Source organism: Perca flavescens, chromosome 5 (assembly GCF_004354835.1).
Source record: "Perca flavescens isolate YP-PL-M2 chromosome 5, PFLA_1.0, whole genome shotgun sequence".
Lineage (NCBI taxonomy): Eukaryota > Metazoa > Chordata > Actinopteri > Perciformes > Percidae > Perca > Perca flavescens.
In genome coordinates this window covers 28,467,728-28,494,736 of record NC_041335.1, presented here as the reverse complement: position 1 = coordinate 28,494,736, position 27,009 = coordinate 28,467,728, and the positions used below count along the sequence as shown (strand labels likewise).

At 39.2% G+C, this 27,009-nt stretch overlaps 3 protein-coding genes across 3 annotated transcripts; 2 read left to right on the top strand and 1 right to left on the bottom strand.

Annotated features, from left to right (window-relative positions):
* Positions 1 to 6,684: 6,684 nt before the first annotated feature.
* LOC114556352 (uncharacterized) lies at positions 6,685 to 8,883 on the top strand. Its single transcript, XM_028579259.1, has 3 exons — positions 6,685 to 6,771; positions 6,887 to 7,044; positions 7,635 to 8,883. Exons 1-3 carry the CDS (start codon positions 6,756 to 6,758, stop codon positions 8,097 to 8,099), a joined length of 639 nt encoding a protein of 212 aa, XP_028435060.1. The 5' UTR covers positions 6,685 to 6,755; the 3' UTR covers positions 8,100 to 8,883.
* A 390-nt stretch (positions 8,884 to 9,273) lies between these two features.
* spring1 (SREBF pathway regulator in golgi 1) lies at positions 9,274 to 12,770 on the bottom strand. Its single transcript, XM_028579105.1, has 5 exons — positions 11,960 to 12,770; positions 11,112 to 11,268; positions 10,845 to 10,996; positions 10,475 to 10,588; positions 9,274 to 9,819 (listed from the first exon to the last, which is right to left on the bottom strand). Exons 1-5 carry the CDS (start codon positions 12,053 to 12,055, stop codon positions 9,736 to 9,738), a joined length of 603 nt encoding a protein of 200 aa, XP_028434906.1. The 5' UTR covers positions 12,056 to 12,770; the 3' UTR covers positions 9,274 to 9,735.
* rnft2 (ring finger protein, transmembrane 2) lies at positions 12,675 to 25,297 on the top strand. Its single transcript, XM_028579106.1, has 10 exons — positions 12,675 to 12,898; positions 13,025 to 13,102; positions 14,074 to 14,588; positions 14,710 to 14,786; positions 15,648 to 15,748; positions 16,087 to 16,240; positions 20,821 to 20,970; positions 23,691 to 23,756; positions 23,913 to 24,014; positions 24,174 to 25,297. Exons 2-10 carry the CDS (start codon positions 13,056 to 13,058, stop codon positions 24,306 to 24,308), a joined length of 1,347 nt encoding a protein of 448 aa, XP_028434907.1. The 5' UTR covers positions 12,675 to 12,898; positions 13,025 to 13,055; the 3' UTR covers positions 24,309 to 25,297.
* The last annotated feature ends 1,712 nt before the right edge of the window (positions 25,298 to 27,009 follow it).

The window sequence follows — 27,009 nt, the reverse complement described above, 5'->3', positions numbered from 1 at the left end:
TAATGTCTGAAGCTGGACTTAACTGAAGATGAAACAAACCCAATACATTTCAGCTTTGGGAACAGGCCATCAGAGATGAAATCTCAACTACAACCACTAAGTGGAAATTAGTAGGTTACACTAGTTTTTTTATTTTTATCTACAATTTAGGAGATGCAACACAACTAAACAGGGGCGTCGGACTGGGGGGAAAAAGAGGACTGAGTACCCTGTGTGAGGAGGGCCCAAAAAGATGCTAGAATGAATAGCTGTGGATTCGGGGAGAGGCCCATAGAAAATGCCTTTCCACAGGGCCCAGAATTTTGTGCTATGCCCCTGCAACTATCCATCCATCCATATTCGTCCGCTTATCCGGTGTCGGGTCGCGGGGGGAGCAGCTCCAGCAGGGGACCCCAAACTTCCCTTTCCCGAGCAACATTAACCAGCTCCGACTGGGGATCCCGAGGTTCCCCAGGCCAGGTTGGAGATATAATCCCTCCACCTAGTCCTGGGTCTTCCCCGAGGCCTCCTCCCAGCTGGACGTGGCTGGAACACCTCCCTAGGGAGGCGCCCAGGGGGCATCCTTACCAGATGCCCGAACCACCTCAACTGGCTCCTTTCGACGCGAAGGAGCAGCGGCTCTACTCCGAGCTCCTCACGGATGACTGAACTTCTCACCCTATCTCTAAGGGAGACGCCAGCCACCCTCCTGAGGAAACCCATTTTGGCCGCTTGTACCCTGGATCTCGTTCTTTCGGTCATGACCCAGCCTTAGTTGCCCCTGCAACTAAACATGTTTAAAGTATACAGGAACACAGATTGCAGGGGGCTATTAGATATAAGAGATTTTATATATATATATATATATATATATATATATATATTACATCTCTGTTTTCATTCTCCGATGCCTAAAAGATACAAAGCAGACAGTGAAATGGTGTGTTGATATTTTCGTTTGCAAATAACCCACAATACACCAATGTCTGTGTTTTATGTTATAACTCTTATTACTATTTTTGAGTCTGAGGAGCACATGAAGCATTTCAGGGCTGAGATAAGCGGTACACTCAGTCATAAAATGAGGTTTAAATGGAAATTGTCATCATGGAATTTTTTCCATTCCTTGTAGCATGCAATATTGTGTGTGTGTGTGTGTGTGTGTCAGTGTTGGTGAGTGGGTGTAGATGAGCATTTAAAATACTGTGGCCTGGTTACCAGTGACAATTATTTTCAAAGTTTCACTTTGCTGTTTTAACGTGGCTTGTTTATCAAGAACCGCTGAACTTAAAGTAAATCTTAGAGTAAATCAGTGACTACTGTGGCTACAATGGATTATAAACGCAATGGACTTCTGGGGCACTATGGTAAATATCTTTGTAACAATTAATACTACATTTAAAATGAAACAACATTGTGTTATTTGATGTTTCAAATAACGCAGTTTAGTATTTAGCTGCTTAGATGATTAATGATGATATTATGCAGACAAATAAAATTTAATTTTATTAGCTATATGAATTATGTTACAAACAGGATTTTGTACAGACTTTTGTGTGCATTTATTTGTTTCAGTAGTCATGTGAGTGTGCAGTCCTATATATTTAGAAACCAGTGGAGGCTGATCCTCCCTATATCCCCAAAGTATTGACTTGTAATTTTTGGTATTAAAGGCATTAATCAATGTTTGCAACATCTTATTAAATTCGTTAAGTAATGTTCTTTTCTGTTTGATTGGCAAGACAAAAACAAGGAGCTTACATCTGATTGGTGCTTTGAGCTTTTTCTCTTTATCTGAGGTATAGGTTCCCAGCATTATTGGCTTGTGACTGCTTAAAAGGAACTCATGTTGGCCTTTTCCCAAAATATTTAGGCCAAATGAAAAGAGAAATACATCCTAAAAGAAGCTGAATTTTTTCTTATACACGTTATTTTCTGTGTTACATTTTGAGTCACCTGTATCCACCTGTATGATCTTTTCTTAGTACTTGGATTGCTGCTTCTGGAAGTCCAGTGGAGGCCAACTTGTTCTGCTCCGATTCACACCAGCTGTGACTTAGACAGCACTAAGGATCTTACAGACCTATTAATTTTAGACGCAAAAGAGCTACGGGTTGAATATGTAAGTACCACTCAATGATTCTTTTATGCTGTCATTTTTTCTATGGTATGATATATTTCCTGTCCATAGTTTGATTTAACCATGCAAAACACTCCTGGGGACAGTGTTCCTTGCTGGTACAAAACATTTCAATTTATCCACGGTTCCAAAACCCATTTTGTCACTTGATCAAAACTCATGTTTGATCTCGGCATCATCGAGCACAGCTGTTAGTTTCGAGATTTGTGACTTAATAATTAATGTTTAATATGTTTATTTGTGTTATGTATGCACAATCACTGAGGCAAATTCCACGTAGGGTAACTATTGTGGCAATTTTCGTTCAAATTTCACCCTCCCTCTGCCGGCTTCATGGGCTTTTGTAAAGTCATCGCTGATGTGTTTGACAAAACATCATCAGTCCATCCCACGCACTCATAATAGCCTATATGATGATCACAAAAACAGATGATCTTTAAATCCCCTGCTGAAGCAGCAACTCATGCACTGACGTTTCATTTGTCATCTATCTACAGAGAAAGTCAGTTTAAAGATGCACTAACTTTAAAATTGTAATCCTTAAGATTTTGGTCTTAATTGATTTGGTGACACTCGTATTTACCAAAAAGCAAAAAATGCACTTTTTAAAGGAACTGTTTGTTTTTATTGTCAATAACAAAATACTCCAAATGTTTTTTACTGCTTTTATTGAAAGTGTTTTAACTTGCTGTATTAACTGCTGGTTCGGAAATGCCACTGAGTCACAGAAAAAGACAATCAGAAAAACAGTTACAACTGCCAGCAAGTTACTTGGGGTAACACTACCGAGCATTGAACACATTTACAAAGACAGACTGATGAGAAAGGCCAATAACATTGTATGTGACTGCACACACCCTCTGGCATCTCATTTTAAACTACTGCCATCTAGGCGTCGTTTCTGCCAACTCCTTCTGACCAAGAACAGATCCAAATTCTCTTTTGTACCACAAGCCATAAAAGCTTTAAATCTGTCAAAATAAGCTAGATGTCCAACTGGCCTGGTGTGTATAGTGTATTCTAGTGTGTGATGTAAGTTCTTCACATTATGTCTGTCGGTGTCTGATGTAGGGAGTGCCTTGTGACTGTGCAAACCCAACCGCCCCCACAGTAAACAATAGAGTTATTTACTACTACTACTACTACTACTACTACTACTACTACTACTTACCATGGTAACCGCAAGTGCAGTTTTGCACTCTTTGAGCAGCTACTTTGTCAGAAATACAGTACAGCCAAATAAACTCACAACAGTAAAAGCGCAATAAAAACAGTTGGTTAGCTCACGTGCAACTACATGAAGCAGCTCCCTGTGGCTGTTCTTTGTTGTTCCATTAGTCCCCGTGAAATCTGATCTACTGTCAAAATATGTCATGTATGTAATGTGCATTTTATTTTCATTACAGAATGTAAATACATTAAATGGCTATTGCTGAAAAAATGCAGACCACAGTATAAAAAACATGATCAATTTTAACTGCTCTGGACTGCAACAGAAAATGTCACTTTCTGGTACCATTAACAGCTAACATTAACATTGTGTTGTTCCTTTATACAACAAATTTAACTGATATATTTGTATGAGTATTGTTGTTTATGTAAAAGAATGTATAAACTAATATAATTGTCTCTGTAAGAACTGAGATGAAACTGATTTGACATTTTACCAAGACTTTACATTTCTATTTCTTGTAAACTTAAGCTTCATGTCATTTTACTTTCATTCAATCCCAAAAGTCCTTGTGACTTTATTTTTTAAAGTGTAACTGTAGTTCACATACTGAAATGCCTGCTATTTTTGCTCTTGTTTGAATTACAAATGTGCATTTTTAAATGATCACCTTCACCCCGCACTTTTTTTTTTTTTTTGGTGAATTCATTTTCATCCACTTCCTTTTTTCCAGATAAGCCATCATGGACCCATGGATGGTCCAGTTCCAGACGAGTGTCCTAACTCTTCAATATCTGGTACCAACATTTCTGAGCAGCTGCAGGACATCTACATCAAGAATTGGCTTTTTGACATGCACATTTTAAAGGTAAAAGATTATCAGGAGGACACTTGGGGCAACCCAGAATCTGTTGCGGAGCCCCTGTCACACGTCCGGGGAAACCTCTTCAACCATTTAGCTAAAATAGAGAATATTCTTATGAGCATCAACTCTTTGCCGACAATGCCAGCCCCACCACATTTGTCCCACAGTGATGACTATGCAAAAAAAGTATATGGATGGGGTGTCATAGTCAGACTAGAGGAGTGGCTTACACAAGTGTCGCAGGTTCTTGCGGAGACAAAGGAAGTGTGTGACAAATAGACAGCAGGGGTTCAATGCTTTTAAAGTGGCACTCGTAAAGAGGGCTGAGAAAAATGACCCTGATAATGTCACTTGGTATCCTCACGCTCTCTATATTCTGCCATGTTTTGACTTAACTTTTTTACTACAGCCCCAGTATGATCAGACAGTAGAGTCATATAAATGTAGAGATGCAGAACATATACTGTACCTTTCCTTCATTTAAATTGTCACTACCATAATATCTACCTCTGGTCGAAAGTTGACCCCAAACACGATGATCTCCATGTCAAACATCCAATGGAATCCATTGAAATTTGTGCCGGCCTTTGGCTGTAAAACGTGGTGGAAAATCAGTGAAGTGTGCACCATTATGGCTCACGCTGCTGCCCATGAGAGCCCCGCCACGCGCTACCCATTGGAAATAATGACTTTGCTTTGCACAATGTTCATTTTGTCGTTATCTATGGATATTTTATTTGTTTAAAAAGGGTTGATGAAAGCAATGTAGCATTTTGTGTACATTATATCATGTATTTATTGTATTCCAGTGTTTGAGTTCATCTGTTATTTATGAATTAGTAATTTATTAGTTAAGTAACATAACACAAGTGTAAGTTGTGTAGTTTTATTTCTGTTTGTTTTATTTATTTCCCTGTTATGTTCGTGTGAATTATCGGCTCAGTCGTCTCAAATGACATTCTGTTAACCCTTGTGTTGTCTTCCCGTCAAACATGCAACAATGACTTTTCATTTTTCTTTGTCAAATCTTAAATTAAACCTTTTTTTCAACATTTTGTTTTCTCTGCGCTTTTTTGATGTTTTGTTATTCGTAAATTTTTTTCTCAAATGCCTAAAAATTTAATAAAACACCCAAATTCAATTAAAGTGGTGAACTGATCATTTATTTTACTTGTGCAGAGTGTTCCACATTATTTATTTTGACAATTTGGTTGAAAGAAACCCACGTTTCTGATGTGGAAACTTTTAGAAATTGGTTCAAATTTGACCCGAGGACAACCGGAGGGTTAAAATAGTGTACTCATATGGTGTATGTGCCCATAGGTCATCTGTGAGTAAGCAGTAACTAAGAAATCTCAAACGATGCTTTCTTTATAATTTTGTATAGTTTGACGCCTTTGTATCGTTTTAGCTCACCATTTGATTACCTGAGCAGAAGTATATCTTCGAGGTGAATGGCATTCAGTTTTATTTGTTGTTCTTTTTCTCTCTTCTTTAGCATACGTTTCTTTTGTTATTTGTCTTGTTTTGAATTTCACAGTGTTAATTTTTGCCTCTGTTTCATTGTTATTTTTTGTTACTAAACAACTTTTTTTGCACTGACTCCGGCCTGCCTGTGTGCTTCTTCACCGTCTCCTTTCAAGTTTTTCAATGCCACAAAACATCTGTTATCTTTAATGTGGGGTGAACACTACAAAGCATTTGACATTTACATAAATTAGCAAGAGGGTAACTAAACATGATGAAATATGGATTGGAGCACTTATCATCATTCCTACCCCCATGTAATATCAATCAAATCAAACCAGTGACGTAGAGTCAGAAAAGATAGTTGGAGGGTTAAACTGGACTGAACCGGGTTGACATGAAAGGATATTGTTGAGCGTGGTTAGCGTCACGTATACGCACAGGAAGTATTGCGTTAGGGGGATCTAAGGAGGAATGACTCAATCATATAATATAACATATATACCATAAATACGTGATAAACAGCTGACATATTAAGAGTGTTGCTCGGTTTAGCCTGAAATTATGTAAAGATGACATGATTGTTTATTTTTGGCCTTGGATCCAAACAAAAAATTAATTCTTTAATAATATTGAATAAATGTCAGTGATAAAATGACCTATACGTCCTCTGTACAAACCAAGTAAAATCATTTCCTAAAGTTGTGGACGATCATTTGACCAGAGAAACCAATTGATTTTTTTCTCTTTCAGTTATTTGCAGAATGTAATTGAATGTTGTCACACTGAAAAGTTAATCAGGATGCAAAAACACACATTTTCATAAAATGAGCAAACCTTCATGATAGTCGTGTTAAATTCAAATCATCGTCATTTTCAGCATTTCCTTAAGTGGAAGTGACTAAAAGCACTGCACAAGGTGGTGACCTGTCAAAGGAACCAAATCTTGGTTGGTTAGCCCATACACTTTTTTCATCAAAGGATATGACTTAGATAGAGGGGAAGTTTATCTCGACAACGACTTTCACATGCCTCCTTGAGAGGTTTGCAACTATAAAACTGATCTTGTGTGATTGTTATTGCATTACTAATCATCAGTTCAAGTCATATTTGAAAACTTGACTGGACTCAGAATGAAATACACGGCAGGTACAGTATGCCATGGAACTCACTTCATTTAAGCATTAATACATTTGTGTCTTTAAAAATAAATAAATCATGGGATAGATTTAAAATGTTGTGATTGTGCACTTGCATATTGCAGGTTCTGTGACGGTGCTGTGTGCCTGGATGGTGATTAAAATGCAAAGCTTGGATGCAAGACATACGGCAAAGAAACATGCTGCTGCTGCTGTTTCATGCAGACCGAAAGAGCTGACAGCCCTGACCAAAAGTTTAGTTGAAGAGAGCTTGACAGGTTTTGTAAGTATCATAATACTGTGTGTCTCTACAGTATGTCTGAAGGTGGTGTCTGTGTATGTCACGTTGGTCAGTTGGTGGATTTGGTGCAAATTGTAGCCACTTTCTGTGTTAAAGAACTTCAGATGTTATAGAGATGCATTGTTATAGATTGCACTACTACTATCTACTATCTACTACAATAACAATTGAATCTGTAGAAATGCTTCTCTTTAACGCTGTGGTGATGTGAAATTTTAATATAATTTTTTTTTTTCAAACATTTTATGTATGGGATGAGAATTTTGTGGCAAGAAAATGTGTCTTCAGTCAGTGCTCTTGCCTGCGTAAATACTTTTATCTCCAAAATGTGTCTTTTCTCTTTATGACAATAGCACATTGACATGCAGCGATAAGCGTTAATATTGGATTTTAAAATCATAACTTTGACCTAATCTACAGACACATTCAGTGTGTGTGCGTGTGTGTTGTAGATTGTGCTGAGACAGAGTTTACTCGAATATGTGTGATACAGCGAGATTGCAGACTTGATATATCATGTGATGAGCAAAATAAATCTTTCAATGGAATTCACTGTTGGTCTTCTCTTCCAGGAGAAAGCCAATGGGGGCCACCTTGGCACTTGGCCCCCTGGCTTCCCTGAGCTCCAGGACCACCATATCCAGGGGTCAAAAGTTCAGTGCAGCCTCCTCTTCATGTCTCAAGGTCTGAAGGAAGTCCTGAAGGACCAGAAGAACAACCTGAATCCCAAAGATGTTTCCCTTCACGAGAAGCTCAATTACACCATCTCCAGTGTCGACATGCTCGCAGCGTGTGCAAATGATATTCTTGGAGAGGAATGCTCCCCGAAGCCACCTCCACCCAATATGCCCAATCACGCGTTTGGGAGGAAGCAGTGGAGTCACACTCTGTTGAAGACAGCCAGGGACTATCTGAACTGGCTGGAGAGTAAGTTTCCGGTCCAAATTTCAAAGGTCAAAGACAAAAAGAAGATAAAACATAAAGCCACCGAGGCAACACATCAGAAGTACTTGCAGGGGAGTGGATACCTCTTGTAATCAAGAGCAGTTTGTGATGCAGATTACAGTTTATGGCAGCTTTTCTTTAATGGTGAAAGATTTTACCAAGATTATTTAATGCTTATTATAGTTATTAGTAATGTATACAGTATGTTAACATGCATTTGGGACATTTGAAAATTGTGTCCCACTTTTCATAATTTTGTTTGAATAAATGGATGAATTTGATGCAACTGTTTATAGAAGTTGTATGCCATTTTGGAAAGTAGGCATATTTGCTTTTTTGCTGAGAGATGAGAAGATCAATATCACTCTCATGTCTAAAGGTTTTATCAATCTTCTCATCAAACTCAGCAAGGTAGCAACATTTTAGTATACATCCCAAAATGTCAAACTATTACTCCGAAAGCTATATCTGAATTGGCTGTTCAAATAAACCTGCTAGTTACATCGTTCCCATGTGACTGCAATTAATCAACTTGCCAAAGAGGCAAATTAAAAGGCGCTCGAATACAATTCCTAATTACGAGTTTGTTTTCTCAGCCTTCACAATGATTAATTGTTAGGCTTTGGCCATCTATCCCTTGTGTGCGGGCTACGTTGCCTGAGGTAGAAAGAGAAGCTGATAAGAATCACCTTCACAGAGAGAGCCACCAGTCTGGACTCCAATCACTGTATTGAAATTTGTGGACAGATGGACAGTGCACAGCAAGGCAGATAAATCTGTCAAACTCCCATCAAAGCAATGCAAGAGAACAACTCTGTAACAAAGATTAATGTGGGCCTCGCCCTCCTCAAATTAGGTGATCAATTAATATTCAATTAGAAGTTCCAATGTTTGTGATTCTGAATGAACTTCAAATGAGTCTACATGTTGAAAATCTGCATTTATTTAATTTTTTTTAACTAAACAGCTTTTTGAATGCTGTGTCTGTATTTTGTTTGATCCATTGTTATAATGTTAATTTTTGGCTAATTAAATAAAAGGACTGCTTGCAGTACTATTCACTTTTCTCTCGCACTTTCTTTAACAAGCTTTAAAATACATGATTTTCTTAAGGCCTTTGGTAGCTTTAAAATGTTTAGCATACCTATCACCCTTGTTATGGATAAAGTACACATACACACACACACTCCAGTCTTGAACTGCTCTTTAGCAACATTAAATAAATTCTGAATGTCACCATACATAAAAACCAGAAACTATCACCCATTTAATTTCACAGTTACTTTTATTAAATAGCAGTTTCATATGCATGCACTACACACAGAAGTAATGACACATTATTTGCTCTTTTTAAGATCCAACATAAAAAAGGAAGCAGCTGTTACCTTCTTTAAAAACAAAGCCTATTTAATGACATGAACCGGTTTGAAGCGAATCCTGATGGATAAGCTGCCTGCTATGTAGACCTGATGATCATCACGGATGAATGTAAGAAGCGTTCTATGCACTTATGAAGTGTAAATAATCAAATCACATACAGCATTTGTCCATTTTGAGGTTGGTCTTGGATGTGTCCATCTCTTTGCCCCTATAACCCAAAATTGTCCAAGACAGCAGTTTATTTGCAGAGTCTCTTCTCCAAGCACCTTTAGGAGTCCTAACGGGTACGCTTTTATTGGCCTGCTGCTGTTCCTTGCTTCATAAACCCCGGAAAAGAAAGTAAAATGCTCATACAGGAAGGAGCTCTGGAGGACTCTCTCCGTAGCAGTACTTTGCTTGAGGGTTTCGGTAGGTGTTCTCATGTTGAACACTCTGCATGACAGAAAATAAATAAATAAACAAGTTAATAAATTCAAGTATGCATTTTTTGCTGCTTTTCGATACAAATTCGATACAAATAACATTCATTCAACAATAGAAACCATAAAACACTGATTTTAGTAATGTGTCTGATGCTCTTATTAAAAGCAACTGACAATAACACAAAGTTAAATTCTGAGTTTTGTAGGCAATTAATTGTGGGGAGAAAAGGTCAAAGCCCGGGCAGAATTAATATGATTGTATACTTTTGTTTAATCAATGTATGATTTATAAAAAAAAAAAAAGATATTCATTAAAGAACAGCTCAAATTTGTTGTTGCCAGTTGTTGACGTTCAGGAAATTGAGGAGGCAATTGCAATGAAACAAATGAAGTGCATATCTTCTATCTTACTTTGACAGCAGTCCAAAAAATACACAGATGAGTATATGATATACAGTATATGAGTGGAATATTGACTTTAATTGCTAAAACATAGGTGTGTTTGGGTATCTGTGGGACAACCGTTTTCACTAATCTTAGTGCTTAGTTTTAAAATAACTACAATAATGGAATGGACACGTTTTAGAGGCATTCTGTATCAAAAAAAGAGAAAGATTGTGGTCCGTCAGAGTTCTGTTTTAATTTTTGTTTATCTCATAACATACTTGTGAAGAGGTCCTACACTTGGCCAGGCACAGCTCAAAATGATCCTCCACAGCAGTGAAGAGATTCTGGAAACCTTCAGCTGCACGGTTCAGGAAGCGCTCAAGGAGAAGTTGCTGAAGTAGAGTACACAGATAAGAGAGTGAGAGTGTGTAAAACACACAGGAACCTGTTCCTTCCTCCCCTTCCGGTCCCCTGCTATGTTTAAAATGCAAAATCAATGTTCAACTTTGGGGATTTAGTATCTGAATTCTTGCATTTCAGGATCAACTATTAGAATGTATGCATGCAGTAGTCTAGCATGATGCAACATGTGGACAGTGAGCCATTTTAGACAACAAGCCCCTGAGCGTCCTTGATGTGGAAGATTACCTTATCAGGCTGGAGGCAGCAAGACACGCAGTACTCATAGATGCTACAGCAGCCGTTGGCCAGGCAGCTTTTACAAATGTACTGTCTGGAGCTGGGGGCATTGACGTTACAGCAGCCGTTAACCAGCAAGTCATTTCTCTCGCAGACGTAACCTGTAAAACATTAACACAGATAGGCATATACATTGATTAGAGGCACACAAAAAAAAAAAACTCTCGTGGAGCTGTTGTGGTATCATCACTGTATGGTAATGCAGCCATTACTCACCAAGTTCATCTGTGAGCAGTGTCTTGCCCTGGATGGAGTTTCTGCACTGAGTGATCTGTCGGCTGCTGTTGCCCAGGTTGAAGCGGACTTTCCAGGGGATGCGATGGTCTGAATCTCTGACCTCTAAGAGTGTGCGGTCCCGTATGGTCCGCTCCTCCTGCAAAATTCACATAAAAGGTCATGAAATACCGTCAAAGAACAAGTCAACAAAGTTCAGAATAGGTTCATACAATGATGAGATATAAGTGAAAAGAAATATTAGGGCTTGAATTTCCGATTTTCCAATAATAGTGCTGACACTTGATGTCTTATGTTGAGAACTAAAAACGGTTTTCTCTATGACCCGGTTTTTCATTGAACAAAAGATGTATTCTAAAAGTGGAAATGTCTGACTGATCAGATATAGCTGAGCCGATAGATAAAATGTTTCCGCAATATAATCTTTATAAGTAATCTTTTGAGCAAACATGCAGACGATGCACTAGTTTGTTAGCGATAGTCATCTGTGATAGTAAACTGAATCTCTTTGGATTTTGGATTATTAATCAGACAAAACAGGTAAATTAACTATGTAACGTAAATTTTTTTGAAGGCATCTCATGTATTAGCTAGAGCAGGACTGATTTAGGGCAACATTGGGTTTACTGGATTTTTGCACCAATGTGCAGGGGCACCTTGATTCCCAGAGCCAAAAACAGAAACCCCCATCTTGTGATTTCATAAATAAAAAGGTTTCCCAATTTTTTAAAATATTAAATCATATACCAAGGATCTTATCCAGATAACCCAATCCCTGGTGCAGAAGATACTACCATTAGCTAGCTTTAGTGTAGTGGGAGTTTCTGTACCTGTTTAAGCGTGCTGGTGAGAAAATAGATGAGAGACAGTCCGAAGACTACTCCCAGCACCCAGCGCTTTCTCAGTAACCGCCGTAGCACCATCATAACATGGCTTTCTTGTGGAGATGCCGGTGACAGTGACAGTCCAGAACATCAGACCTCCAGGGGTATCAATTCCCTGACTGACGTATTTGTCAGAAATATGTAACGATGTGTGCCTACGTGATGATGACTGGCCCAAAACTGTATAACTGTCTCTGTAAACTGACGTTTGTTAGCTTTTATCAGACAGCAAATGTGATAAATCACACAAATAACGTTAACGTTACCAACCAAGTTGAGTTCGATTTTAACTTAGCTAACCCATGTTGCAGGTTTTTAAGACAATTAGGCTAAACGGACAATGACTGTCAATATGAATTATGCTCTGACATAGCACAAAACAGTTAACGTTAACTGGTAGGCACGTAACGTAAAGCTAGTTATTAACGGTGTTTCATCATAAACGCCTGCTTTGTTAGCCTGCTGGCTAGCTGTCGTTAGCGTTAGCTTTCTGTCTTAGATAACGTTAAGATAGACAGTACTGATGATTAAAAAAACTATAATACGCTATGACACTGTCTAGTGACGCAGTTTCGTCTCATTTGAAGAAAACGGTCCTTGTAATGTCCAACATTACGTCTAACAAGCAGCAACTGTGATGTTTTTTCCAGCGAAATCTGACGTCCACCATCAGCAAAACAAATTTCCAACACACGGATGTGGTGGGTGGGAAGGAGGACGCTGATTGGTTGAAGGCGGCGTCAGTGACGTCATACAGGAAGTTTTTCGAGCTGGACCGTCGGATCATCTTTTGCAGCAGCAGCATCCACCCATCCACCCACCAACCTAGCTAACCTGATACTAAATATGCCGAGAGCTGAGGGGCAATTCACTGAATTAATACAGGTAAAGTCGTCAACATTGTTTTTCAGCTTACTGTCAACGACTGAAACACACACAAAGCAGAATGAAAGATGTAAGCTGGCCTCTCTTTCAGTCAGACACACTGTTGATGTTGATTTGCATTTGCAGGGCTGGACCATGTGGTGATGAGCGGTATGCCATGCAGAGGAGACACAGCAGCAACACGGATGGCATGCCCTCTGAAAGGTGGGAAGATTAGCTCTCAGAAGCAGCATAAGCCTTTTGCGTGTGTATTATCTTCACACACTACATAGCCAAATGTATGTGGACCCCCCTGTCCACATGCACATGGGGCTGTGTTTTTTTTTATGGTTTTGGCAAGGCCTCTTTGTTCCAGGTTAGCAAATCATAATTCTACAGCTTACAATGATGTTTTAGTATGCTTCCTACTTTGTGGCAACATTTTCAGGAAGGCCAAGCCCCATTTGGGACCTCAGCACTCCGTAACTCTGGTCACAAAACGCTCCCAATGCAAAACTAAGGGGACAAGTCAAAACTTTATTATTTAACCTGTTACGCTGCAGTAAGTTGTATCTTAAAAGGTGTTGTGATCCTCTAGATGCATACCGTCTTCCTGCAAAAATCAAATGTTTACCTGGGGTAAAGCCAATTATAAATTGCAATATTTCGACAGACTGTGCAAGCCACTGCACCGCCTGCAATTTAAAGTACAGTATGTTCCAACAAAGAAGGAGAGCAGATGTCATCGTCTGTGGAAATATTGAATCTTACTCACGTATCATTCTGGCAGAGAAAAGACACCTGTAGGGTCACAGCAATACCTTTTTGAAGATGAGGTTTGTGTTTAGTTAGGAAAGACAACTTCCTTATTTAACATGAAACACAAAGCCATATCCTTTAAAAAAATTGTTTTTCCCAGTTTGGTGTGGAAGAACATGACCTCAACCCCATCCAACACCTTTGGGATGAAATGGACACAGGCCTTATCACACAACAGACATGGCTTGTACTGCACCTCATTAGAGTATTTTTACCCATACAGAGACATAATGTAACATTCACAGATCCCTTTACATGGCATATCAACAAAATAGTACATATTAAAAGAATAAACTAAATAGGACATGGAAAATAAAGCATAGCCATCCTTCCAGCCTAATGATTTTTATTGCCTCCCCACTTTTTTCCCCACTTAGGAGCCGAAGCCAAACTCTGGGATCCGAGAGCAGCCTGGATGAGGGTGGCGTGTTTGACTGCCTGAAGCCTGACTCCCCCGCTTCACCCCAGCAGATCTTCTCCGGCCTGGTGGGTGTCCCCTCCGGTTCTGTCTCCTCTGCCCAATTTCAGGCAGCTGGCTTAGTCCTGGGCTCTCCCCCTGAAGTTTTTATCCAGATGACTGCATCGTCCAGAGAAGAAGGGGGCCCCCACCGTACGGAGGGTGGACCTTTTCTCCCTCGGCCACCCCCGCACCACCATCACCACCACCACCACTTCCACCACCAGCCCTTGCAGCACAGGACCTCCTCTCTGCTTCAGCAGGCCACCACGGCAGCCGGCTCGGAGAGGCACAGCTCCAGGGAGGAGGCCCAGGACGACCCGTCCACCCCGGCCCCAGCCCTGTCTGAGTTGAAAGCAGTAGTCACATGGCTGCAGAGAGGCTTCCCCTTTATCCTCATTCTGCTGGCTAAAGTCTGCTTCCAGCATAAGCTAGGTACACCAGCTTGTGTTGTAATAGTGCTGCTAACAGTGCCTAATATTACACTACTTACAACAAAGAATCATTAGCAGCATAAGGTGTAGTTTAGTGATGATGTTGCACCTCTCTCCTGCAGGTATTTCTGTGTGTGTGGGCATGGCCAGCACATTCGCCTACGCCAATTCCACGTTTAGGCACCAAGTGTCATTACGGGTAAAAAAAAAAAAAAACCTACAGTAAAATAACTGCTGTGCCAATACATGTAATATCCAATGTTAGCTTAAACCAATGCTCATACTGATACACACTTGGTCTTAGATAAAATTCAGGCTAAGCTTTTCACACATGCATATATTAAAGGATAAAGCTGTTGTCATTTTATACTTTTCTTACTGTGAAGAAATCCAATGAAAAGACCACAACCAACCATGTGTTAGTCCACCTCTCAATATTTTCCAACTTCCCTATCCTGTCTGTGGCTGTCAGTCCAAAGGCCATTATTTCTTACTGAATATGGAATTTGTAAAACGAAATTGGTCACAAGTATAGTTTACTTTTTAGTAAAAGCTAAGTAATTTCACAAAACAGCTGGGTACTGTAGTTTTTATGAAATGGTACTGAAAACAGGATTAAATTATGCATTTGTTGGGGACGGCTTTCAAACGCGGATTAATACACATTTGGTGCACTCTTGGTTATTTAAAGCTGTGGGACGGTGTATGTTGGACACTGAAAATAATCTGTAATGAAAATGCAACTAAAAACTAATGTTGTGTATTAGTAAAAATATGAAATGCCCCAGAGCACCCCTAGCAAACAGATGAGGGCACACACACACACACACACACACACACACACACACACACACACACACACACACACACACACACACACACACACACACACACACACACACACAAGCTCACAGTCAGACTGACTAATAATGCACCAGACATGTTATTTATTTGTAACATTATTGCAAAAATTGTGTTAAATTACAATTTTAGATGTAGAAAGAAGAAATTGATTGTGATGTTGCTAAAATAGTTCTGTGTGTCTCTTTTCTGTTACCAGGCAGAACGTTCTGTATTTGTTGCTCTGTGGATCATCATGTTCCTTGCAGGAAATATAGTTTATATCTACTATTCATTTAGTCATGAGGAGCTGCACAACAGGTATTGTACAAGCAGGTTTTCTTTTTTTTTTTTTTACAGTAGCTGTTTGATTCTTTGCCTGCCATCTTACGTTTTGGGTTTAATTCATACACTTAGGTTTTTCCATTCATTTTGTGCTGTGTGAGCCATTTTTATTTTGACTTTTATTTCCTTTAGGGAGCGTTCCTGTTCTTGTCTGGTCTTGTCCTGTGAGTATTTTGTGTTTATTTTATTTTGTTTCCAGATCGTTTCTTTTTTTTTAAGCATTTGCCTTTTTTGTTGCTCGTCATTCTACCGTCCAGTGATCAGCAGACCTCCCTACAACATCTCATCTAGATGTTGTTTTCCTTTTCTTCTAGCCTCATGTTTGCCAAGCCCAACCTCAACAGCTTTGACTTCTTTGATCTGATCTGGGCAGTGGGCATCACTGACTTTGTCCTCAAGTACTTCACCATCAGCCTGAAATGCTTTGTCCTCTTTTTGCCCAAGATTCTCCTGGCCTTCAAATCCAGGGTAAGAAATTAATATTTGTTAAAGTTAATTTTGCTATCTTTTTCATGGGACACAATTAAGCATGGTCCGGTATGAGATTGTGATGGTATGTTAACCTTCAGCAAAAATCTCACGGTATTGCAATGACAGCTATATTATTTTTTAAATGTCTGGGTAAAAAACAACTACTTTTTTTTCCATTGAACACAATGTATTTTATCTTTTAAACACACTGCACACTGGCAGGGAGAGGGATTTCTAAACTTCACTTTCTGTCCTTGAAGACTCATAAAAAACAGCCCATACCTTAGGAAAGGTATGACAGAAAATGTTAGTGTTTTTTAAACCGTGACTTTTTCAAACTTCGGTATACCTTGAAACCGGTAACCGGCCCATGCCTAGACACAATTAAAGTTTGCACTATGTCTCTACATTATAACAACCCTATAACCATACATTCAACAATCTCAACATGCAGTTATAATAGCATTGTAATAGACTTTTTTTTCCTTGATTATGTGTGGTGCAGAAATGATTGATCAATTAGTCTGTTATTTTGTAATTGATTAATCATCATGTCAAGAAAAAAACGGAAAACTAATTTGGGGATTTGCAGCTTTCCTTTGGTTTATATTACTTTAAATAGAATTTCTGGGTTTTTCTTGGGTTTTGGACTATTGTAGGTTGTAACAGTCCGACAAGACTTCCCCTTGTGCTCTGTGAAAGTGTGATTAGTATTACAGTAACTAAACTAAATAATTTTTCTTCATGTGACTGTAACTCTTCAACTTCTTGCAGCTGCTTTGCAGTGAAAGCCGTAACACTAGAAGAGCATGCAGGGGTGGATTTGTCCTTTTAAACACATTGCTGAGCTTTTAGATCAGGAAAGTCTTGTATGAGACTTAGAAAGGCATTTAATCTGAGTTTAAGGTTCTGATAAACTGCCATAATCATGCTTATCCATAACATGGTATAGACTACGATTAAGTTACAGGAAGTTCACTGACAAACTTTGGTAGATAATTTAAAAAAAGAAAATCTGCTGAACTATGATGAAATACTCCACCGAGTGAAGAAAGTGCTAAAGGGTCACAGTGTGAAACTGTTTTGTATTCATAAGGTTTTAAATGGTACTCCTTAGGTGAGCTTATGCAATGTGGGTGTCTGTGTGCGTGGTTAGTCTGGCCTGAGGCATCAGAATATGACTATATATATATATATATATATATATATATATATATATATATATATATATATATATATATATATATATATATATATACACACACACACACACACACACACACACACACACACACACACACACAGAGCGCGATACTTTGATTTCCATACAGGTGCAGCATATTCCTGGTGTGTGTTTTTGTGCTGAATGGGGGGAGGAGGTAGGGGGTTACAAAGTATTAGGATTACATTTTCCACTGATAAACAGACCTACAGGCCTATTGGAAACCACAGCAGCCAGCATCTGAGCTCATTTGCCCTCGAGGGGGTTGCACGGGTGAGGTCATCCCTCCCTGGAGCTGGACCATTACACACACACACACACACACACACACACACACACACACACACACACACACACACACACACACACACACACATATATATACTATACACCCTTATTTGATAACTTTGATGGGACACGTTAAGTTTTACGGAATCCCAAATTGCATTATCATCATCTTCTACTGTAGAGGCCAAACAGTCCCGTCTATTATGAACTCCATGAAGTCACATAATAAGCCTGTCTTCTTCATTACTGCATCCAACTGCAGATACACTAATGATCCTACATAATCACCACAGTCAGCGCAAGTCTGCACAAGTGATAGCAGGCACGCATACAAAAGTTCCATGACGGCTTAGTTTTAAAAGCTTAGAGGGATCATATCCACTGATTGTGTATGAATCTTATTAATTGTATGTATGTTTCCCCAGTGTGTAAGTATGTTCATTGTTGTGCAATAGTGCCTCTGAGTCTTTTGACACATGCAGTAGTTCCTAAATTTGGTGGTCGTAACCATTGAACTGTGGTTTACTTTTTGCTCTGTTGGTGCGGCTCCACATGTCTATTCTGTTGGCCTCTGGCAAGATTTATTGTTGAAGACTTTCTGCAGCTGTTCAACAGTAGCATGAGTAGGACTACAAGTAATTATTATTTAAATAACTTTGACATTTTTTATCAATTTATTAAGTGTTTCTAAATTGTCTTAAAAGACCATTACAAGCTCTGAGAGTCCAAGGTGACTTCTTTTATTTAACCAACATTCCAAAACCCAAATATATCAATTCATCAATCATTCATTTATATTCTTTTGATATAAAACCGAGAAAGGTAAAAGATAGAACCAGTGAATGTGTGGCAACTACTGTACCTACTGAATTCATTGATAGTATCATTAAGTCAAAGGTAAAATAAATACATATAACATAATCACATTTTAAATGGATTGTTTGGAATAAATATAAGAAGAAGTAGGTGCAGGGTGGATTAAAGGGCAAAGACAGGATGGGTGCCATCCGAAACTAAAACGTCAAGCTATCCTGTGGAGTTTTTCACAACTAGCAGCGCCATGGTGCAGTGCTTTTACGAGTGGGTCCCCGTTTTGTTTGTAGCGTGCACAAGCAGGCGGACAACGCAATTTACCTCCTGCTGTTGGTTCCACTGATCAATAGTTGGTAGCAGTAAAGCAGCAACAAACAGTGTGTTAACAAAGGCAGCAAAGAAAAAGAATGCTAACAAGCAAACATTTATGTACACAATGCACGATTTAAAGTGCTCATATTATGCTCATTTTCAGGTTCATAATTGTATTTAGAGGTTGTACCAGAATAGATTTATGTGGTTTAATTTTCAGAAAACACCATATTTTTGTTGTATTGCACATTGCTGCAGCTCCTCTTTTCACCCTGTGTGTTGAGCTCTCTGTTTTAGCTACAGAGTGAAGCATCTCACTTCTGTTCCATCTTTGTTGGGAGTCGCACATGTGCAGTAAGTACTGCTAGCTAGTCAGTTGCAGAGTATGAGAGAGTGCCACGCTAGCAGCTAGGCGAGCATTATAACGTGTGTTACAAAGTGACATTTGTCACAGAAGTAAAGGCTGGACTACCATAGAGCTGTTTGGAGCAGTTTGTGAACAGTGTTTTCTGTTGGCGATGGTAAGTCCCTTTGGGGTGGACTTTGGGCTTTTTCACTTTGTAAACCTATAACGTGCACAAAAAAAGATATATAACACAATAAAGGGGAAAAGCCAAAAAAAGCATAATATGAGCACTTTAAGCTATTTAAAAAAATTCTGCATTACAAATGTTTTATGAGGAAGGAAATGCACTCAACACGCTTATTAGGTCTCAAGGACACATACATGTGTTTGATGAGAAACCAGTGAATGTATATTTTGTTTGTTTACAACAAAAATTCACAGGATAACTTTAGAAGAAAGTCCAAAAAAAGATATGGATATGATAGTACAGGCCCCACAGTTTGGTTGATAAATTTGTAGCCACAACAATTTAAGACCAAATTTGAAACCCCACCTACTTACCCCCAAAGTAAATAGATACAAATGTGATAATAGTAACAGTATTACAGATGAGAATGTAAAGTTATGTATTTATGTGTTGGTTTCTTTGTGCAGTTATGGACTGGATAAGGAGATCAGACGAAGCAATGAAACCAAATAAGCAGGAAACTCCTCAAACAAGGCCTGCAGTGGAGCTTACTCAAACTCCTTGGCTTGGTTCCAAACTTTACATTTGACAGTTTTTGCGTGGGCGTGATGGGCACTGTGGGATACCAGGCTGAGGGGACAATAAGGAAGATGAATTAGCCACTAGCAGAGGCCTTCCTCCCCTACCAACCTGGCTGCTCGTGGCTCTTTACCCACAGTCATCAATCTTTGTCAGCGAACATACAGGAAGTCATTATACAAGCTGGGATGCCACGGGGGACATCTGGGAATCAAGTTAGCCTTCCTTTTGGTCACCACGGTTTTTAACCGTCCCCAATTCACTTAATGCACTTTGTAGCAGTCAGAAGTTCTTTTCTGGGATTATTTAGGAAAGGGGGCCTTTTAAAGGCAACTAGCAAACCCCCGTAGGGCTGGGTTTAATGTAGGCACTGGGTAGCAGGTGGAAAGAGTGGCTGCCAGTTTCCCTTGCAGTGTGGGGAAATTGCCTGTACTGCTGTGAAACTCCGGATGTCTGGACAGCAGCCATGTTTGGGCTGGAGGCTTGCTGTTTTAAGCTTTTAATACTGCACTGCTCTTGACTAGATAGAAGAGTGCCCCGAAGCTGTTGAGCTCTTTCTGCTTTTTGCGACAGTTAGTGAGCGGATCAAAGAAAGAATACATATTGTCTTAATTTAGTATTTTTTTTTTTTCGTTTAAACTTAGTTAAGACTGCTAAGGTCCCATTGTTTTGTTGTTTTGTCTTTAAAAACACTGATGGTCTAAAAAGCAAAAATATTAAGTTGGCACATTGACAGTCAGTGCCCGCTGCATGTGGACACTAAGTTTGATTGAATCATCTAGAGGGGCCTCCGCTGCTATTGCAGTTTCTAATTGTGTGTCTTTGTCCAGGGTAAGTTCTACCTGCTGATAGAGGAGCTGAGCCAGCTGTTTCGGGCCCTGGTGCCCATCCAGCTGTGGTACAAGTACATCATGGGAGAGGACCCCTCCAACAGTTACTTCCTAGGAGCCACACTCATCATCATCTACAGCCTCTGCAAGGTAGTCAGTATCAGTACCCGGTGGCAAAGATTAATATTGTTTTTGCTTTCTTTTTAGATTTCAGATGCCACTGTTAAACAAAAGCACTCCCTATTAGTGCAAATTTAGACTACACAAACTACGTGTTCCTGCATAAGAATGAATTAATGAGACGTACAAGGGTCTGACAACAGATAGATGAAAAACTCCTGTGAAGAACAGAGCTCAGCAAAGAAAAAGGAGCAAGTGAAGGTGCCTAAAATATGAAAATTAAAACCCCACCAGCACTCTCCTCAAGCCTGCTTTGTTTATTACACATAGAATAACCAACATAATGACGATCTTGTTACTAGAGGCTTACTGGTGTCTGTGGTGCTAGACAAAAGGTCAATGGGTCACTCAGGTTAAAATCTTGTTCTGGGAATATGAATGTTTTTAGCAAGTCTCAAAGCAATGCTGTTTATGAGAGAATTGTGATTTATACAATAGCTTGTGTGCACAGTTATCATATGGGTGCCAGTAGAAAAAGGCCATGGTGTATTAAAAAGGAATAGGGTTCATCCTCCTGTTGAGTAGTAATGCATGCAGAAAATAGCATGGCGATTACGTTAAATTTGGTTGTAGGAATGGCAGCATCAGCTAGTCAGTCAGTCAGTCAGTCAGTCAGTCAGTCAGTCTATAGTCTACATCGACGACGTTTCAATCCCGGGATTGTTCAGTTGCTGCAGGAAATTCCGCTGGATGTCCCTCATTTTGGCCGGAAGTCCGGTACCTTCCGCTTTCTTTGTGTTGGCATTTTAAACTGAATTTAAAACTGATTTATGAGGACTATGGTTAACTGCTCCTCAGATCTCTGCAGGGTAAATCCAATCTGAGTTTTCAGAATCAGAATCAGAAAGGGTTTTTATTGCCAAGTCCGTTTTTTAACACATACAAGGAATTTGTTTTGGTGTTGTTGGTGCACATCACACATTCTCTAAATGTAATAAACAATATAAGTATAGGTATAAACAATATAAGTATAAGTATATGTACACAGTATGTATTAAATTAAAAATAAAGATAGAAATAAAATAAAATAAATAAAGAGCAAAGAGCATTACAGCAGACTTAAAAACAACCTTTGAACGCGCATGTTCCACCACAAGTTCCTTCCCGAGGCTATTTTGCAGCGGCACCGTGGCTCTGTCGGGAGCTTAGCACCGCCCAAGACGATTGTGATTGGTTTAAAGAAACATTTTTGAGCGCTTTATCTGCATTGACCTGACTCCCTGAATAGCTGCAGACGGGGCGGCTCCGTCTCTCTGCTGAGCAGTTCGACTTCATATCACACTATGATGGTTAAATGTGCAATTAATCTGCGGTTCACATGCATGCAGAACCGTAGGGGTGGTCCACTAACACTAGCCTACTGTATCACATTATTGATCAGTATTTCAAAATAGAAAACATTAGGCTCTTCATAACGTTTTGTATTCATAACACTATTGTATTATTGTACAAATTAGCTACAACAGTAATAGCAGTTACCTTATATAAGTCGCTTTAAAAAATGTCAACTTAGGAGCAAAATGTGCTCATTGGGGAAAAAGTTACCGTTATGCCCTGTTCATCCTAATCAAATGAACTGGACTTGAAGTGAAGTTGGATGCGAAAGCCCCCTTACTGCATTATATTCCATTATATTTTATATTTGAATTGTTACCTGCCACCAGAATTTAGAATTTTACTTAACTTAAATGACAACATTTTCACCATAAATGTGTGCCTAAAAAATGTATCAGAATGAAGGAAATGAAGTCTTTGACACTCAAAATTTCCTGGGGGAGGACCATCAGAACGGCACTTCAGATGTGTGTCCCCAGGAAAGGTGGGAGAGAGATGGGGGATGACACGCAGCAAAGGGCCGCAGGTCGGACCCGAACCCGGGCCGCTGCAAAGACCTCAGCCCACATGGGGCGCACGCTCTCACTGGGTGAGCTAGAAGTCGCCCCCCCTCCCCCAAAGGTCCATTCTCAGCCGGGAAAAACCCTGACACAGCAAGGTTGTCACTGGCATGTGTTCTGTAGTGTGTGTTGACAATTACAGTGCAGAGTTATTTTTAATACACCAGTGATTCAGCGGATGTAGTTGTAATGATAGGCTATTTAAGCTGAATTGGGTGGACAGTTTCGTGGGTGTGTGTGCTGGGGTGCAGTACTCTGGTGTTTTCCACGATCAGGCCATATCAGCGGTGTGTCAATATTTATCATTATCCGTGGTTGATTCACTGTTGTCATGCTGTTTGCGTCACACACAGGACAACAGTAAGATAAAGTTCCCAAAAGGGAAAAACTAAGAATGCATAGCCAGTAAAAACTGCACAGAGCATTAATCACTTTGTGATGACTTTATGACCTCTGCCAAGTATGTCATGTTTTCGTTTCCTTGTTTGTCAGCAGGATTGGCCTTGACCAACTGCCACTTTGCTCGTTTTGAAAGCCATGATGTCTGTCTCTCATGGGTGGGCCAAATTCTCTGGGCGGGAAAAGCAGAGAAAGGGGAGGTAACCTTGCTCCTTAGGCAGGCTGAGGGAACTCATATTAATGTTAAAAACCTCTTAAAGTGACATTTTCATGCCATGGGACCTTTTTAAGTAAAGTGTAAAAGAAAGTCAGAAAAAAATAAGAAGGCTTGTGGGCATTTGCAATTGTCGTTATAACAAAAACAAAAAGAAACTGTGCTTTGTCTTTGTTTTGCAGTCATTTGATATCTGTGGACGTGTGTCTGCCATACGCAAGGCCTTGGTCATGCTCTGCAGCTCCCAGGTCAGATTCAGACTAATTTGACTCTTTTCACATATCCGTAAACACACTCACAGCTATGTTCAACTTTGCATCTTTGCATTAAGATTTCAGAATAAATCTAGAAGAGTAGAGTTTAATCCTTTTTTAAATTTCGCTCATTGTTTGTGTCTCATCCAGAATTATGGAATGAGGGCAGGCAATCAGCAGTGCAGCGAGGCGGGTGATGTCTGTGCTATTTGTCAGGCTGATTTCAGAGACCCCATAGCTCTTCTCTGTCAGGTAAGGACTCAGTACACTTAGTTAGAGGAAGGTTAAAAAAATCAAAATGAATTAAAAGTAACAGATACAAACTTAAAGAGAAACTTGGCTGAAAAGCAGTGGTTTACCGCCTCGGACCACAGCCAGCATCACTGATGGGCGATTTATGTTCCTCTGCAGCACGTGTTCTGCGAGGAGTGCCTGTGTTTATGGTTCGACCGGGAGAGAACATGTCCGCTGTGTCGCTCCACTGTCATCGAGACCCTGCGATGCTGGAAGGACGGCACCACCTCGGCTCACTTCCAGATCTACTGAGTTCTGGCAACATACCGCGATTGTGCTGTAACGCGAGTTAGACAATGGTGATGATGTGTCATCTTTTGCTGTTTATCTTAGTGCAGTATTTTTTTTTTTTTAAATCAGGGTAAGCAGTTGCAGTACCACAAAATACGTAGGGAGGTAACTTTATTATTAGAGGCGTTTTGAAAAGACCAGAACATACATTGATCAGATTATTTTCTGTGCGGATACGTTGAGCATCTTAGGAAGCTGGTTGTAGAGGCCAAATGCACAAACCATTTAGCAACATAGTATGACTTGAAACATGAAGCTTGGATTTTTGTCAGTTTTAGAATTGGACTATTGTCATATTGTTAGGGCAAGAATCACATTTTGTGTAGACTTAGCCACTGTTTTACACTAAACACGTGATAAAAGAATGCAACTTTTGATTTAGTGTGGTGGTAACGTAAATAGTCACAGCGCTTCACACTATTTGTGGTAAATTTAGCAATTTTTGGTATACTTTATGATTTAGTCATCTCATCTGTATGCTGTCTATATTACTTGTCCTACTATATTACTTGTCTAAGTTTTGCAATATTTATTTTAAAATGGGATATTTACCCTTTGAACACAACATGATGTCTTAGAATGATAGTAAGTACAAAATCAGTAGGTCTGTATGTAGAGTTCTTCGTAAGTAAACGATAATGTTTTGTAGGTATTGAGTAATGAACGTAAGGTGGTGTGTGCCAGCAAGGCACCATAATCATAAACTTTTTTAGATTTGCAAATTTCCATACATTTCCACTTGCATATCCATTGAGAGGGAGCTCATGTCTAATAATCGTCCATGTTGTTCCAAACTTTATTTAATTGTTATTCCTTGTGAATATTGTTTATATGAATAATTTCCTTTTAGCAGTCATTCTCGGGTTGCATAATAGACACTATGACTTTAATGCAGAATGCACTGCAGTGCAGAGGTTTTCCGTTATAAATTAAAGCACTTTAGCTCACTATGTCAAGTGTATTTCTTGTCTAATTGCAATGACTGAATGAGATTGAGGTGAATGAGATTTTATTACGGTAACTACTAAAAATCCATATGAAATATTTAATTTTGTATAAATAACACGTACACTTTATAAAAAAGACATGTTCAGTAATTCTGCTCACATTACACTTGCTATATCAGAGAAAGCTTATTTCTGGAAACCACAGACAGCATTAACAGCATAGCTTCCGATGCACAGGTCCTGTATCTTGTTTATGACGAAAAGCCACTTAACACTGCCCCCTACAAATAATGCTAAAGCACAGGAGAATGTGTAAACATCACCTAAACACTGTAGAAAACATCTATAAAACCATTTATCCTCTCATTATTTACCACCTTACACTTACAGTATAGCTTATATAACAAAAAAGTACAGTGCATTATGAAGCTCATAAACAGGTCTATTTCAGTGCATGTTTCAGGATTGCTGTAGCCTTACATACAAACAATTAAAAGGTCTAATCAGTCTAACCCCTTTGTCATTCATGCACTCACATCGTGGGAGGTGATAATTTGAAGGAGTCCTATTAGTAAGCTTTTCCCTCCACTCTACCAGGGGAGGATTACATCACCGTTTTATAACTGAGATGACTGAATCGGAGAGTCACGCAGGGGCAGGACTTGCAACTGGCTGACTGCAGGGCTGCTGGGTTTCAGTGTGTGAGCTCGATATGAAACTCAAGTACATCCAAATCGGGCCTGAGGAAGTCTTCGTGACACATGGAGTTTAGTCAGACTTAAAGTTAAATCCTCCTCCTCTGTCGGTCTTTTAGTTGCTGCACTCAAGCACAATCCTGGACTGCATCCTCCGACTCTCCTGCATCCCTTGCTTTTAGTGCATATGATGTGAGCCCGTTCCTCGTTGCATGGTCCTAAAGGCACCATCTATATGAGATATAATATATGCACTTATTAGCATAAAACATCCATACATAAATGTTTTTGAAATTGCTTCATAATGGTGTAAACAAACACATCCACTTCTTATTCCTCATGATTTCCACGTAAGCTATTCATTAATGTACCGGTACATTTAGAATCTATCTCACTCATTCTAACTGACTATAATGATTTTAACATCCTATAAACCAGGTTGTTTTAACAACAGCAACCTGGCCAACTGGTCAGAAGTAGATACAAATTTAGGATATTTTAAGATATAGCCTACAGCAAACTAAAGCTAAAGACAATAAATGAAAGACAGAAAAAACCTCAACCTTGCCAATTAAAAACATTTACTATTCCTCATGTAACATTCCCTAAATGCTTAGTTTGCCTATGCTTTTTTTGTTTGACGTTACATTTAACATAAAATTGAAAAGTGTTAAAGGTTTAGGCTATGTGTTTTTGTGAAAATAAATCTATTCACAAGGTTTAACAATTACCGAATGCTTGATAAAATTGTAAAATTATAGCAATTGAAACACTTGTTTTGTATGTCAAGACAAAATAGCTCAATGTATAAGACCTGTAAATTGAGTGTAATTGTATGACGTTTGTCTGCTGTCCCTCTGATAATTAAGTTTACAGTGTTGTAATGTGAAAACATTCCAAACCTTGAAGAGCATATAAGGCAGTTTTTAAAAAAATCCATTGATCTGAAAGACCAAGAAACTTGAAGAAGTACAAGTTTTCTCAACGTAAAGTAGAGACAAGAGAAACCTTCTGTCTAAT

What these genes read in the sequence shown, in the direction of transcription:
- LOC114556352 (XM_028579259.1), top strand. An exon ending in AAGAGAGCTTGACAGGTTTT is followed by an intron (nt 7,045 to 7,634) that starts GTAAGTATCATA and finishes CTTCTCTTCCAG; the next exon opens with GAGAAAGCCAATGGGGGCCA.
- spring1 (XM_028579105.1), bottom strand. Translation starts at nt 12,055, where the DNA reads ATGATGGTGCTACGGCGGTTACTGAGAAAGCGCTGGGTGCTGGGAGTA. An exon ending in GCTGCCTCCAGCCTGATAAG is followed by an intron (nt 10,589 to 10,844) that starts GTAATCTTCCAC and finishes ACTCTACTTCAG; the next exon opens with CAACTTCTCCTTGAGCGCTT. An exon ending in AGTGTAGGACCTCTTCACAA is followed by an intron (nt 9,820 to 10,474) that starts GTATGTTATGAG and finishes TCTGTCATGCAG; the next exon opens with AGTGTTCAACATGAGAACAC.
- rnft2 (XM_028579106.1), top strand. Translation starts at nt 13,056, where the DNA reads ATGCAGAGGAGACACAGCAGCAACACGGATGGCATGCCCTCTGAAAG. An exon ending in GATGGCATGCCCTCTGAAAG is followed by an intron (nt 13,103 to 14,073) that starts GTGGGAAGATTA and finishes TTCCCCACTTAG; the next exon opens with GAGCCGAAGCCAAACTCTGG. An exon ending in CCATAGCTCTTCTCTGTCAG is followed by an intron (nt 24,015 to 24,173) that starts GTAAGGACTCAG and finishes GTTCCTCTGCAG; the next exon opens with CACGTGTTCTGCGAGGAGTG.